Genomic DNA, 14,271 nt, shown 5'->3' on the forward strand with positions numbered 1-14,271 from the left:
ATATAGTTTTACTTCTTATTGTACATTTGAAAAAGTATCTAAGCCTCCTTTTGATTGTATTTTATGTATTTACTTTTGTACTGTGTTTGATTGGAAAGTATTGGTATTCTTTGTCCTTAGTAACTTTCTCAGCTTGTTGCAGGGGAATCCAGAGCTTATGAAATGTACTGTTGTTGTGACTACTCTTGGGGTTTTAAAATAATAGTGCAGTTTAAGGATATTAAAGGAGCAAGGCTTACAGGAAAAGGTAGTAACACCAGATTAATAGATTCAGACTGAAAAATGGAAATGATTTCAAAGGCCTTTCTTCACAAAAATTTCCTCTCACATCTATTTTTAAACAAATGTGAAAAAAAGAATATTAGGCATTGTAAATCTACAGGATGGGCCAGACGCTGAGTCTCAAGCTCAGGCAAATATTTAGCAACTCTTTGTAATTCCTATCTACAGCTGAAAAAATATTCTGAGATACCCAACAAATTCTTTAGTAATACATTCCAGTGTTAGTACAACACAGTGTCAAATAGCATTCCAAACTGGATTTCATACATAGTTGCTAGGTTTAGGGAGAAGAATATCACCTGGTTCTTTTAAAATACAGTGTCTTTGACCTTCAGGTTTACAGAACCCTCAATATCAGCATGTTAAAATTCCTTGCTGCTTGACTGGCAGCAGTGAAGGGTGAAAGGCAAGAGCTGGAAACACTGCAGAGCCTCCCCAACTCAATCACATGTCAGTTCAGGTGAGACTACTTGCATTCTTCCTTCTCCTTCTGTGTTCTCACTGATCCTATCCTCCATCTTCCTTATCCTAGGAATATGACTCTCCAAATAGTTGTTAAGCCTTTCTAGAGACTGCAATATAGTAATATAAGAATAACAACAAAGTGAGAAGTGGTGTCTAGTGAATATTACACAGACAGTTCACAACGACGCAGGGTTCTTACACAGTCAGTGATTTCACAGTGGTCAACACAACTGTTCTTGCCAAAACACTGGATAGGGAGTAAAAACCGTGCTTATATGTCATCTTCAAAACTGGCTATCCTTACCAAAATTCTTCCTAAAACTATACCAGAATATCAATACAACTGTGGCATTTCATGAACATAACATGATGGTCAAATCTATCACATGGACATGCAAAACCTGTGAGTCCTGACTGTACCCAAAAATAATGGAAGTGGCTGACTAGAGAAACAAAGGAAAAGGGGAAGCTTATGTCAAGAAGTACTTCAGGTCTTCAAAATGGTATCATGAGTAGAATCATAGAATCACAGACTGGTTTGGATTGGAAGGGACTTTAAAGCTCATCCAGTCCCACCCCCTGCCATGGTAAGGGACACCTTCCACTATCCTGGGTTGCTCCAAGCCCTGTCCAGCCTGGCCTTGGACACTTCCAGGGATGGGGCAGCCACAGCTTCTCTGGGCACCCTGTGCCAGGGCCTCACCAGCCTCACAGCAAGGAATTTCTTCTGCATAGTTTTGAAAACTCCAGTTATGGAACTAAAACCAGAGAATTATGCATTTTCAACCCAGTCTTGCAACTGGAATTTGAGGGTACGGGTCTGTAACAGCCTCCTTTGACCCAATTACAGCCTTTACCCATCCGACTGCCAGGATTAAAGCACAGCGCTTCAAAGGGAGGTGGGACTGCTGGTGGAAAAAACGCTGCAGCTGAGCTAAATGTTAACCAACACCAGAATAAACCACGCGGAAGGACCTGGAAGTTTTTACGCTCTGGCTTTAAGATATTAAACGCTTAAAAAAAAAAAAAGAAAAAAAAAAAAAGAGAGAGAGAGAGAGAGAGAGAGAGAGAGAAGATTCGGAGGGGAGGAGGCGCTGTGGGTGTTGGCTTGGGCGGTGTGACTCGCTGAAGAGAGCCTGCTGTGTGCAGTGCCGGGCTGCCCTGCTCTGCCTGCGGGTGACCGTGCCCAGGTGACCTGTGCCACCTGCTGTCACGGCGGCACAGAATCGCTCCTAATGATGCCTCGGCCAGCCCCGCCACCCCCGCCTTGCCGTCAGTAGAGCCGTCCGAGGTAACGCTGCCGTCTCTTCCTGCTGTTCCTTCTTTTTTGTTTTGTTTTGCATTCTCCTCACCGTGATGTTTTTCATCTCTAACACCTCTGTCACCTGTACGTTTTCAGGGCACTAACTCCTTAATATGCGGGTTAACCAGGTCGCTTTCTCCTGTAAGTAAGACTTGACTGCTGTATTTCACACAGACCCGCAGGTGTCTATTCTTGCCTCTCAGAGGTTTTCAGTGCTTTTAGGGAGCCGCGGCCGGTCCCATGCACGCTCTCGGACCGGGGCCTAGCGGACAGACCTGTTCGTCTCCCCGCCGCCCACCCACCAGGGGGGTTTTAGCGGAACGGCCGCGGTTTGGGAGCAGATTTTAATTGAAATCTACATTTCGGAGCTGCCCGGAACCTCGGTGTCGGGGCGGCTGTTTCCCGCGCGGCGGGGAAGGCTCGGCTCCCGGAAGCCGTCAGGGTCACTCCCGGAAGCAGACAGGGAATCGGCGCCGGCAGGAGCCGCTATGCCGCCCGGGCTCCTGCTCCCGGCGTCTCAGAGGCAATCGGCGGGCTCGGGACGGGGCATTCCTTTTTCCGCGGCTGCCTGTGGGTTGAACGTTTTAGGCTGATTTCAGATACAAAAGTGTCTGGAAACACGCGCTTCGTCGAGTCAGCCCAGTGACCTGGAGTTTCAGTCGGTGAATGGAGCTCTTATTTCACTGATAAAAACTGAGTGTGTTGAGCAGGAAAAATGTGAGATTAGAAGTTGTTCCGATGTCCCCTCGTTGTGTTTGGAGTAAGGACCCAGCTCCCATCCCGGCTGTCAGGCATCCCTGGATCACAGTGGGCTCCTACTTCCAGCCTGCCGTGAGGAAACCCTGTTTGAAAAGGAGCTGCCCACACCTGTGGTCAGCGCCAGAGGATGTTCCGGAGTAGTTCCCAGTACTCGAACCACGGGGAGATTTGACCTCCATCGCTTATCGCAGCCATTTCGCTGTGAGGATTGGGGGATCATTGCTCCCACTTCCTTGCACGGCTGCGCCTTCCAGGAAGCAACTTTAGGAGCTAAAAAGAAACAGCAAGGTCTGAAATGTTGGTATTGACAGCAGCCCGTGGTGAGATGCTTTTATTAAAATTGGGGAGTGGTAATTAATAAAGCTTTCTTGGATGGGGTTAAAAATAAAAACGATATTTTCCACAAAAATAAGTTGCCCTTCCTCCCTGTGTGGTGTTTGCATTGTGCACTCATAATGTTCCCATGTGTGAAGGAATCTTGTGGTGCCTGGGGGCATGGTTTAGGGTGATTATGGTGATGCTGGGGTGATGGCCATGATGATCTGGGAGGTTTCTGCTAGCCTTGATTCTGTGTGATTTTAAAGTGGTTTGTCCTAGACAGATTATTGTCCTGATTTTTGGATGTGCTAATGATGACAGTAGGGCACCTCCATAGGATACTGTTGGTCAGGGAAGGGAATACAGAGAAAATAAATATTACAATAAGAAAAGATTTTTCCACCTGAAAAGACACCCTGGGGAGGGGGGGGGGGAAAGGGTGGGCTGGAGTTTGGGTTTTTTTTGGTGGTGTTTTTGTTGTTGTTGTTGTTGGTATTGGTTTGGTTTTTTTTTTGTGGGGGGGTTGGGTGGGTGGGTATTTGTTTGTTTGATTTCTTTTTCTTTTGTTGTTGTTGGGGTTTTTGGGGGGGGGGGGTTGGGTTTTTTTTGAGGTTTTTTTGCAGGGGAGGTTTGTTTTGGCTTTTTTGTGTTGGGTTGGAGTTGGTTGGTTGGGATGTTTGTGGGTTTTTAAAGTTTAGTTTGGTTTGTTGAGGGTTTTTTGGGTTTTTTGGGGGGGGTGGTTTGTTTTTTCTTTTGTGGGTGGTTTTTTTGTTGGTGTTTTTGTTAGTTAAATGATCTTGAAACTTGGAGCCTCTTGCTTCCAAATTAGCTTCTAGCACACGAACACAAGAGCTGGCAACTACCTTAGGAGCCCTAGGCTCTGGCACAATATTTATTTGAGGGATTAGGGACTGCAGTTTGCCATCACCACCACCAAAAACTGTGTCTCAAGCCAAACAAAAAATACATCCTCATAAAAAAACTAGCCCATGTAATGAAACTTGGGGGTTTCTAGTAATGATCCCACAGCCAGTTCTCCTGCCAAGATGCAGTCTTTCTTGTACTTCAGATATAAAACATAATAGATGATACAGAAATAAGTTATTTTTTTCTCAGCAAGTATTTTAAATAAAATCTGGCATACCCTGCAGTCTGGTCGTGTAGCCAGGTGGCTCTCAGAGGGCTTCTCATGATCAGGATGTCATGTGGAAGTCTGGTTTCCACAAACTGGATTGAATCAACTGATTATTATGAAAAAAATAAAATCAAGAAACTCCTTAATTGACTTGAAATGACTTAAAGTTTTAGTGGGTGTGCTAAATTTTATCTTGAATTTAGACACAAGTATTTTTTAGCTGCATGAATAGCTGCACCTCTGTTTTCTCAGTCCTATGGCATTTGGAAGCTTAACTGGAGCTGTGCTGGGTTTGTGCACTTGTCCTTTGGCAGGTTTGTTTCCATCAGTGCCTTGCTTCATTGGAATGTGACACATGGAGTCTTGATATTATAAGTTGGTAGGAATAAAGAGAAAAAATCAACAGTAATACATCTGATTTTGATTTCGGCTTTTTCTAAGGTAGAAGCATTAAGAATTATTTTGCTTTCTGTTTTATTCAGGGCTCAGAGATGGATTCACCAGAAGGAGCCACAGCTAGAAGTGAGCAGAAATTCAGGTAACTTGTGTTCCAGAGTTGATACAAAACTTTCTCTTAATGAAAATCTGAAATCACATTGGGAATAAACTACTGAATATCGAATACAAGAACAACATCATGCCTGAAAACTTGAAATTATCCCGGCAGTTTTTTCACTGACCAAGTACTTCATGCTCACTTAAATTGTTTAGTGGGAGTAAATAATGAGAGGAAACAATTTGGGCTAAATGTAGCAGGAAGGCATGGGTTATCAAGCACGAACTTGTAGGCACTAGCTGGCAATCACATCTACATGTTTATTGCTTTGCCTGAGGCCATTTCAAGTCGAATACCATAGTTTGACCTAGGTAGTTTCAGATGATTGTGAAATAAGAGGTGTTAATCATCCTTATTACCATGTTACCACGAACTAAAAATCTGTAAAGGTAGCTTGGAAAGTCAGGGGAGTTCTGAGGTTCTGTACTACTGAAATCCTTGTTTGTACAGAAGTGATTTTACTGTATGGTTTATATGCATTTTCACTTCTTTTCTGAGTAATCATGAAAGACAGATTTTCTTCACAGTTCCCTGTGCTGGTTTGTGCAGCAACTATGGATGTAACACCAACACACCTCCGAGAAGGATCTGTGGGTAGTAATGTCTAAATAGTGTGTTGGATGAACCCTTCATCTGAACCAGCATGACTGCTATGTTCACATATCCTACAGTGACCATAAATGAGAACAAAATATTCCACTTTTTCCCAAAAAACCCCCCAGAATTTATTTTCTTGAAATACTGTGACTTGTCCCTTTGAAATAGTTCTACTTCCTTTCTATTGCACATGTATTAATTCAGTCATGGACAATCTTTTGCCTACTTTTTTCAAAATTTCATTGGAAATGGCGTTTGGCTGGCCCAGTGGCAATTGTCAATTTGGATCTCAGAGATATTAGTGATTTGAAGTTGTTGCCTTTTTTTGGCTGGCATTAACCATGCACATTTACTTGTCTGAAATGGCAAAAAGCCTTCAAGGCCATTGTTGGTTTGGGGGAGGCCGTGGGCTTCTGTGGCTGCCCATCTCATCTTGTTGTGTAGGAACGGAGAACTCTGTTCCTGCTGGTTGGTTGGTGTTTTGCAGAAGCTTTAATGGCTCAGATAAACTTCTGGAGTCAGTCCCTGAGCTCTTCAGGCAAGCCAGGAAATGCGCCATGAACAATGAGCACTTTTGTTTTCTGTGTTCAAGAAAATTCTTAAAAAGTCTTGTAAGAAAGCAGCCTCAGGACCTTCTCCTGGTAATTGGGACGGGGGTGAGTGCTGCAGTAGCCCCAGGAATCCCGGCACTCTGCTCCTGGAGAAGCTGCATTGAGGCTGTCCTTGGAGCAGCTGAGCAGCTGGAGGTGTTGCACCCGGGGGATGTCGCTGAATTCCGAAAGAAAGTAATCAAAGAGAGAGACCTGCTTGTGGTTGCACATGATCTCATCAGGAAGATGTCACCAGTGAGTATGTTTATAACCTATGTTAATTTCTAAAACTACTATGTACTTTTGTTCTAAGGAAACACGACTTCCAAAAGTTGAATTTTTTCTGGTAAAAATGGAAATTTTGTGGGTAATCATACATCACATTGTACATTTTGGAGAGGCTAAAAAAATCTCTGAGTTTTAGTATAAGTTAGCATTCATCAGAATTAATGCAAACAAGAGTTCTGACTATTAAGTATTTGCTATAATGTTTCTGAGAAGTGAAAGAAGAATTTCTAGTTTTGTGGCTATAACTGGAGTGACCCTGAAAGTACAGGTAGGCCTTGAGCCTACTGATGACCTTGGGCCACACACTGAATCACTGGTGCAGCTCACGCTTCCCTGAGGACAGCCCATGCATGCCCAGTCTCAGCCATCCATCTGAGTTTCCAGAGGTTTACAAACTGTGTTCGGACCTTTGCCAAGTCTTCCTTCTAGCTGAAATAATCTGGGTGACAGACATAGTGCTAAGTGTAGGCTGGGGTGAGCCTCTCTCCAGGCCCAGTGGGACAGTAAGGTTGTCTGTATGTGTTTGTAGCAGATTTAATAATTAATAAAGTTTTCTGAACGAGGAATGAAAAAACAGAACACCTGCAGCCTCCCCCCGCCCCCTTAATGGTATATCCCAGGGATATCCAGGATATATTGAATAGCTGAATACTGATAAAATACTGATGTGTCTGAATCCAGGGTAAGCTAACTTTAGTGTTGCTTTATTGTGTCTGTATGACAAGCTCTCTTGAGAAACCAAAACAATTGTTTGGAGCTACACTAAGTAGAGGCAAGAGCACTGGAACAAATTGAGATTTGATTTGGTACTGTTCAAGCCCTCTTTTAGAGAAATGTTTTGGCATTCAGTAACCAGATGGCGTGGGTTCCTGTGGGAGGCAGTTGTAACGTAGCACATGGGCCTGATGGAGTGTTCCTCTTCTCTTTCCTCAGCGTACTGGGGACACGAAGCCCAACTTCTTCCAGGATTGCTTAATGGAGGTGTTTGATAATTTAGAACAACACATTCAGAACCCTGTGGTTCTGCAATCCATCCTGAGGCTCATGGACAGAGGCACAATGGTTCTGACTACAAACTATGATAATCTGCTTGAAATATTTGGTCAGCAACAGGGTAAACCTATGGAATCTTTAGACCTTAAAGATAAGGATAAGGTATGATGAGAGCAGTAAAATTATTAGACTTAATATATGACAAATCAGCACATAAGCTGCACTGGAAGATGTTTTCCTGTTTAAAGAGTCCAGACTAAAAGTTGTTAATTGGTAAAGCATGTCTGTAATCTACAGCAGATGCCCAGACATTTCTTTTACATATCTCTTTATACTGAATAATCTGGTTACAGTTACCAAGGAGAATTTCAGTGACATGTTTGTTAACCAGTTCCCTGCCATTTACTGGAAAAAACCCACAAATTATTTAACTTATGTAAAGTCATTGTTAAAACCCCAAATAGAATTTCACCTGGTTGATAGTTAATTTGCTGTTCATACCTTTTCTGTCAGTGCTGCTGGAACTTGCTTCTTGGTTGACTGGCTGTTTAACCCAAAAAGCCAGAGACAGCTGCAGCATTAGCCATCACCTCTTTGTTACAATTTAAAGTGAGCTATGTAATTAGTTATTACAATCTCTTGCTGTAGGAAGGTGCAAAAGGAGTTGTTTCTGCTTTAAGTGGTTTATAAGTCAGTTCAGCTGTATAGTTTTGTGGATTCATGGTGAGTGTGGCATATTATAACAAAAGGATGCATCTTGCATGATGTGCTTTAGGTTCTTCAGTGGGCAAGAGGCCACGTAAAATATGGAGTTCTTCATATTCACGGCTTATATACAGACCCCTGTGGAATGGTGCTTGATCCCTCGGGATATAAAGATGTCACTCAAGATCCTGAAGTCATGGTTTGTGTGATCTTTAAAATTTTGACTGTGTTTTGCCAAACAGTTTTCTTGTAATGACTGCAGACAAGATACCGAAGGCTCTGTTGGACCATATAAATTAAATACTTGGGGCCCAGAGGAATTATTCAGAATTTTTCAGAAAGGTGGCTCTGTTGCAAAGGCAGTCTGTGCCCTTGGGTGCTGTGGCTGTGTAAATCACAATCAAACCCCTCAGCTGGATATCACAGTTTGTATTTATCTTTGGAAAGAACAGGAGCCTTAAAATACTGAACACCAGGACAAGGATTCATCATCATACGATTGCTAGGTTTCTTAGGGTTTTAAACTGTTACCAGCTCTGGATCCTGGATTTAATGTCATCTTAGCTGTCATAGGAAGTCAAACATTTGGTCAAGAATATTAATTTTCCTTATTTAGAGATTGACCTAACGGGAACCCAATAGTCTGTCATCCTAATTCTTTTGATTTAAATTCCCTTACTGGCAACACTTACATTCCATGGAATGGCTTGGGTTGGGAAGTGACCAAAAGATCATCTTATTCCAACTCCCAATTTTGTATGATAATTTTGCCTTTTTTTTTTTCTTTTTTTTTCCTTTTTTTTTTGTGTAGGAGCAATGGTTATGTCAGTTTAGCCTGATCCTAAAACATTTACTTTTGTCAGTTCACTAGTGAGGTTCTGCTCTGCTTGTCCCTTCTCTGGCTGATGTATTTTAAAAGTTCTGACCTTTTGTCTGCTCAAGGAAGTGTGGCTCTTCTGTGTTTCTATTCCTTCACAGGAAGTTCTTCAGAACTTGTACCGAACCAAGTCTTTTTTGTTTTTGGGTTGTGGAGAGACTCTGCGTGACCAGATATTCCAAGCTCTTTTTCTTTACACAGTAAAGAACAAAGTGGATCTAGAACATTACATGTTGGTGCTTAAAGAAAACGAAGACCACTTTTTTAAGCTCCAGGCAGATATGCTGCTGCATGGAATTAAAGTGGTGTCCTATGGGGACTGCTTCCAACAATTCCCAGAGTATGTCCAGGATCTGACTGCTCAAATCTGCAAGCAGAGAAGTCCAGGTAATGTGGCCTCTTCAACAGCACAGTCTGGAGCAGGTACTGGGCAGTTTGCGCTGCCTGAACACTGCAGCTGATTCGAGGCACTGTCCTCATGTGCAGCTTTGTTGCTTGTGAGGAACATGCAGAGTTGGAGCATGTGGCCAAACTGTAACTAGATGGTTTTTTTTGAAATCTGTGGATTTTGGAGGTCTGTGGATTCTTGCAAATTTAATCTTGAATTCTGAATTTGCCTATTTGTTAGTATTTGTTAAAGATGTTAACATGTATTTATGATGTGAACTACTTCAGCTTATTGAGTATTACATTATCAGAAATCTGACTTGTCAGGAAAAAAACCTAAGAGAATTGAAGGGATTAACTGGTGGGATAAGCTGGTTGAGCCACAATATCTGACTGAGCATAGAATGGGAAATTAAATCAGTGCATCCAATAAGTGTTTGGCTTAGTACAGTTAGGGTTGTGAAAAGAATGAAGAGAAAGAACTGTATGTCTAAGGAAAGAGATTTCTTTAATGTATTCCAAACAAGGACAGTCCCGTTTTGGTTTATCCAGAGAACAATAACTAAATGACCTTGGGAAGAATTGCTGTTTGACAGCTCTTTTATTTATCATTTCAGTGAAACTGATTTGTCTAAAATTATCACCAGGTGGTGCATAACTGGAACCTTTTCCCTGAAAAGTGCATGCCTGAATTATTATCCTGATTTTTGTGACCTGATGATATTCCAGTTAGACTGCATTATGTTATTCTTTCCATGAAGGCTAGAAAAAAATATTTATCACACATTGAGATTTCAAGAAGTTTGTCTGCAGTTTGTTTGCATCAGACTTGCAAGAGGGACCTTACTCAGACTTGAAAATCTCTTGATCTCATTTACAAGTCGAGATCCCAAACAGAACCATTTTCAGGTGTGCTGAACTGCTCTGTACATCACAAACTGTCAGGGTTTGGGTTTTTTGTGCCTATTTACAATCTCCCTTCTAAAATATAGCAGGAGGAGTTTGTTAAAAGGGTTATATGAAAGAAATGAGAAATGCAGGCCCTGATGCAGACTGGGGACTACAGGCCCCTGGACACTCACTGGAAAAGGAACACAGCAAACTGCAAGCAGTCCAGGAATCCTGGAATGCGTTGAAGACCACTTCCTAGTAGAGGTGATGGAGAGCCTCAGAGGAGCAGAGGAGAGGCTCAGCTGGACCTGAGGTCAGGGTTGGAAGTAGCCTGGGCTGCACCAGTCATGTCCTGGTAGAATTCTCAATCTGCTAAACCATGATGAAGTTGCTAAGCCATATTATTTGAAAAACTGTGTCAACTGGGGAAGTTCCCACTGACTGTGATGCCTTTTCCTCATCTTAAAATCAAGAATCAAACACGGTTAGAAGGAAAAAAGGGATTTTACTTCTATATTTATTTTAAGGATCCTCAGGCGCACCACGTCCAGGTGGAGTGTGCCGAAATGCACACCTCAATGCACACCCACTCATATAACATTATAGGTCTTATTAATTAGCATTTCTATCAAAGATTCTCTAATGAGAGGCTCGAGTGAGCCCCCCTCCCCAAGGAACCTTCCCCTGCATGGTTTTATCTTAGTTTACAGAATGTGTTCTGGAGAGGACCTTGGTGTCTAGGGCTTCCTGATCCCTAACTACGAGGCTTCTGAGATGTTTAGTCTCCTAGCTTGACAAAATACGTCTAAGAATGTAGGCTAAAAAACACTAAGAATACAAAAGCTATAAAAAGGTAAATAACAGGGGTATAAAAGAAAAGGCAAAAAATCATCATGGCATCAACCGGAAAAGAAGAAACCTAACCCCCATTTTTAAAAAAGGAAAAAAGGGAAGACTTGGGGGATATGGGTAAAAATGGGCTGGATGGTTACACTCAGGGCTGTGGTCAGTGGTTTTATGTGTGGATGGAAACTGATGACAAGTTGTGTCCTCCAGGAGTCTGTGTTAGGACCAGGACCTTGTAATGGCTTTGAGGGGGACGTGGACAGTGAGCTCGAGTGTGTCCTCAGCAGATGACAGCAAGCTGAGGGCTGTGGTTGTAGGGAAGGGGTCACATCCATAGGGACCTTGATAGGCTGGAGAGGTAGGGCTGTGCAATCACCACGTTCAGCAAGGTCAGGGTCCTGCAACTGGGTCAGGGCCATCCCAAGCACAAATCTAGGCTGGGGATGAGCAGATACAACAGCCCTGGGGAGGACTTGGGGGTGCTGGTGGGTGAGAGCTGGACAGGCCCCATCCCAGAAACCCCCCTGTGCTGGGCTGAGCCCCCAGCACGGGCAGCAGAGGAGGGGGGTTCTGCTCCTCTGCCCTGCTCAGGTGAGACCCCACCTGCAGAGCTGCCTCCAGCCCGGCGGTCCTCAACATCAGAAGGATGTGGAGCTGCTGAAGTGGGTCTAGAGGTGGGCAACAAAGATGATCAGGGGCTGGAGTACCTCTGCTTTGGAGACAGGCTGTGAGAGCTGGGCATGTTCAGCCTGGAGAAGAGAAGGCTCTAGGGAGATCTTACAGCAGCCTTCCAGTGCCTAAAGGGGTTCCCAGAGAGCTGGAGAGGGACTTTTGGACAAGGGCATGTAGGGATAGGATGAGGGGGAATGGCTTTAAACCGAAACGGCATAGATGTAGATTAAAGAGGACATTTTTTAATGATCAGGGTGGGGAGGCCCTGACAAAGGTTGCCTGGAGAAGCTGTGGCTGCCCCATCCCTGGAAGTGTTCAAGGCCACACTGGATGGAGCTTAGAGCAACCTGGGATAGTGGAAGGTGTCCCTGACCATGCCAGGGGGTGGAACTGGATAGGCCTTAACATCCCTTCCACCCCAGACCATTCTGGGATTCTAAATACAACCTTGCTGTTTTGGGATGGTGCGTAAGAGTATAAAAACTTCCTGGATGCTCATGTGTGTTGCTGATGTCTCTTACACTTCTCTAGATGCTGATCGGGTGGACAGCACAACACTCTTGGGTAAGTAATGTTTTTATTTTCACAGAAGTTCCATAATCTTACCAACACAAGAAAAATACTCCTCTTATTTCCAAAGTAATTAAATAATTACTTCGGAGAGCTCTGAAAGTTTGCTGAATGCTCTCTTTTTACTCTCTGGTTTTCTTTCTGTCTATCAGCAGGTAACTGATGGCTTTCAGGTAACTGATGGCCTTTTCAGGTCTATCAAATGACAAATGATAGCACGTAAAAGCTATAGAAAATATATATAAATAGTTACTAATATTCACCAGAGTACTCTGAGGTAATACTAACATCAATGAGATTTTTGGCTTAGATTTCCAAACACAGGTTTCTGTTCCAAAAGCCTTCCTTAAGGAGGCCAGGAAGAGTGAATCTCAGTTGTGTGGTACTGAAGGTGATTTTTCAGCTGAGCTGTTCAGGTGGTGGTGTGGTATATCTGTGAATAAGTCATGCAATAATACATTCCAGTTGATGGAAAAAATATAGCAAAACTTCCCTCTGAAACAAAAAGATTCCAATCCTGAGAGATCTGGGCTGCTGCAGCCAATATCAAAATTATACAGAAGTATTTGGTAATGCATGTAAGGGCCTTTGGCAGTGCGGGAGGTGAAACCCCTGCTCTTTCATAATCAAAAAGTACACAAGGTCCAAGACACTTGTGTGCAGGTGCAAAGTCAGAGATTAGTTTTGTAATTTCAATGGGATTTTACACCTACCTGTCTCTCAACTGACTTCATAAATCCCATTTTCAATAAAATACAAATAAGCGGAAGAGAAACAAAAAACTTGAGTACAATTTATTCCAGCCCCTCTTAACATCCCTCTTAACAGTCCCTCCTTTACTAACTTGTTAGCACCATCCTTAGTTTTACCTGTAGCTTGGAATACAGACCAAGTAAAAAACCTCAAGAGGATTATTGTGTGTAATATCCCACAAAATCTATCTGGAGTTTTAAGTGAATGTTATGGTTTTGAAAGAATTTCTGTTCCATTTATGTTCCTTTCCAGTTACGCGTTTCATGTACTTCCAATAGCAGCTTACACCAAGGATTTTTGTTGCAGACTTCAGGAATGGTTCAGGTTGGGACCAGTGGAGTAGTCTATTTCAACCCTCCAGCTCAAGCTGGGGCCTTTGAATAAGGGATCTAGACTCATGTGTGAGCTCCACAGGTGTTAAATTATCTTTGGCAAAAGGCAGCTGGATCCTGAGCTGAGTCCCTGTTGCTTGTGTCAGTACTAGACATCAGTTTTGGGGGGAGAGCTTGAGCCCAGACTTTTAGCAGGGTTAAGGTTACAGGTAATTCAGAATCCAAATACAAGAACCTCTTCAGAATCCAAATACAAGAACCTCAGGGGACCAGGATTGTCTTTATCTCAATAGCTGATGCTTGTAATAAAAAGTACACCAAACACATGGATGTAGCAATATTAATTTGTTTTCTTTCCCCTCTCCCACTCCAGGAACTTCGTGTGTGGACTGTGCTAAAAGGAAGTTAGGAGAAAACAGCACCGATTCTCCCAAGAGGATCAAGCAGTCAGATAATGATATACCCACTCTTGAATGAAAAAATCCCAAACGCCCAAGGCCCACCCCAGAAGCTTTTTAACAGTAGGTGTTTTACATCTGCTGCGTGGAAAGTTTTGAGCTGGTATTTCCATGGTTTTAAGTGGAATAAAGTTGTACATACTAGCTTTTTCTTTCCTAAAGCTGTAAATGTGTCGTGTGTGTAAAGCTTGAGAGTCAGATGAGTCACTCCCCTGGCACTGCCAGACCACTCAGGCAGGACCTGCAGGGTCAGATAGAAGCAGATGCAACTTCTCTTTGCCTCTACATGAAGCAACTTGGACCAAGCTCTTTCCCAGGTGAAGCCACACATTTGAATCTGTCAAAAGTGCTTCTTGGCACACCTGCTTTTGAAACAAAGGGGTTTCAGTTCTCCCATCAGCTGAACTGAAGGTGGGTTGGCTGGATTCTTCAGGGGTCATGCAGGCTTCAGTCTCTGATCCCCAAGCCCTGAGGAACAGTGATGTTCCACATTT

The 14,271-nt window shown here is 43.1% G+C and overlaps 1 protein-coding gene across 3 annotated transcripts; it reads left to right on the forward strand.

Annotated features, from left to right (window-relative positions):
• Positions 1-1,937: 1,937 nt before the first annotated feature.
• Positions 1,938-13,827, forward strand: FAM118A (family with sequence similarity 118 member A). 3 transcript variants are annotated; one of them, XM_082279875.1, is made up of 8 exons: positions 1,938-2,038; positions 4,745-4,800; positions 6,008-6,260; positions 7,227-7,448; positions 8,062-8,190; positions 8,970-9,255; positions 12,196-12,228; positions 13,693-13,827. In XM_082279875.1, exons 2-8 carry the CDS (start codon positions 4,754-4,756, stop codon positions 13,794-13,796), a joined length of 1,074 nt encoding a protein of 357 aa, XP_082136001.1. In that variant the 5' UTR covers positions 1,938-2,038; positions 4,745-4,753; the 3' UTR covers positions 13,797-13,827. The 3 variants fall into 3 exon arrangements, with proteins under 3 accessions (XP_082136001.1, XP_082136002.1, XP_082136000.1); XM_082279876.1 differs by lacking the exon at positions 1,938-2,038 and adding an exon at positions 3,063-3,129; XM_082279874.1 differs by lacking the exons at positions 1,938-2,038; positions 4,745-4,800 and having other exon boundaries at positions 5,420-6,260.
• The last annotated feature ends 444 nt before the right edge of the window (positions 13,828-14,271 follow it).

This window comes from Coloeus monedula, assembly GCF_965178545.1.
Source record: "Coloeus monedula genome assembly, chromosome: 4".
NCBI lineage: Eukaryota > Metazoa > Chordata > Aves > Passeriformes > Corvidae > Coloeus > Coloeus monedula.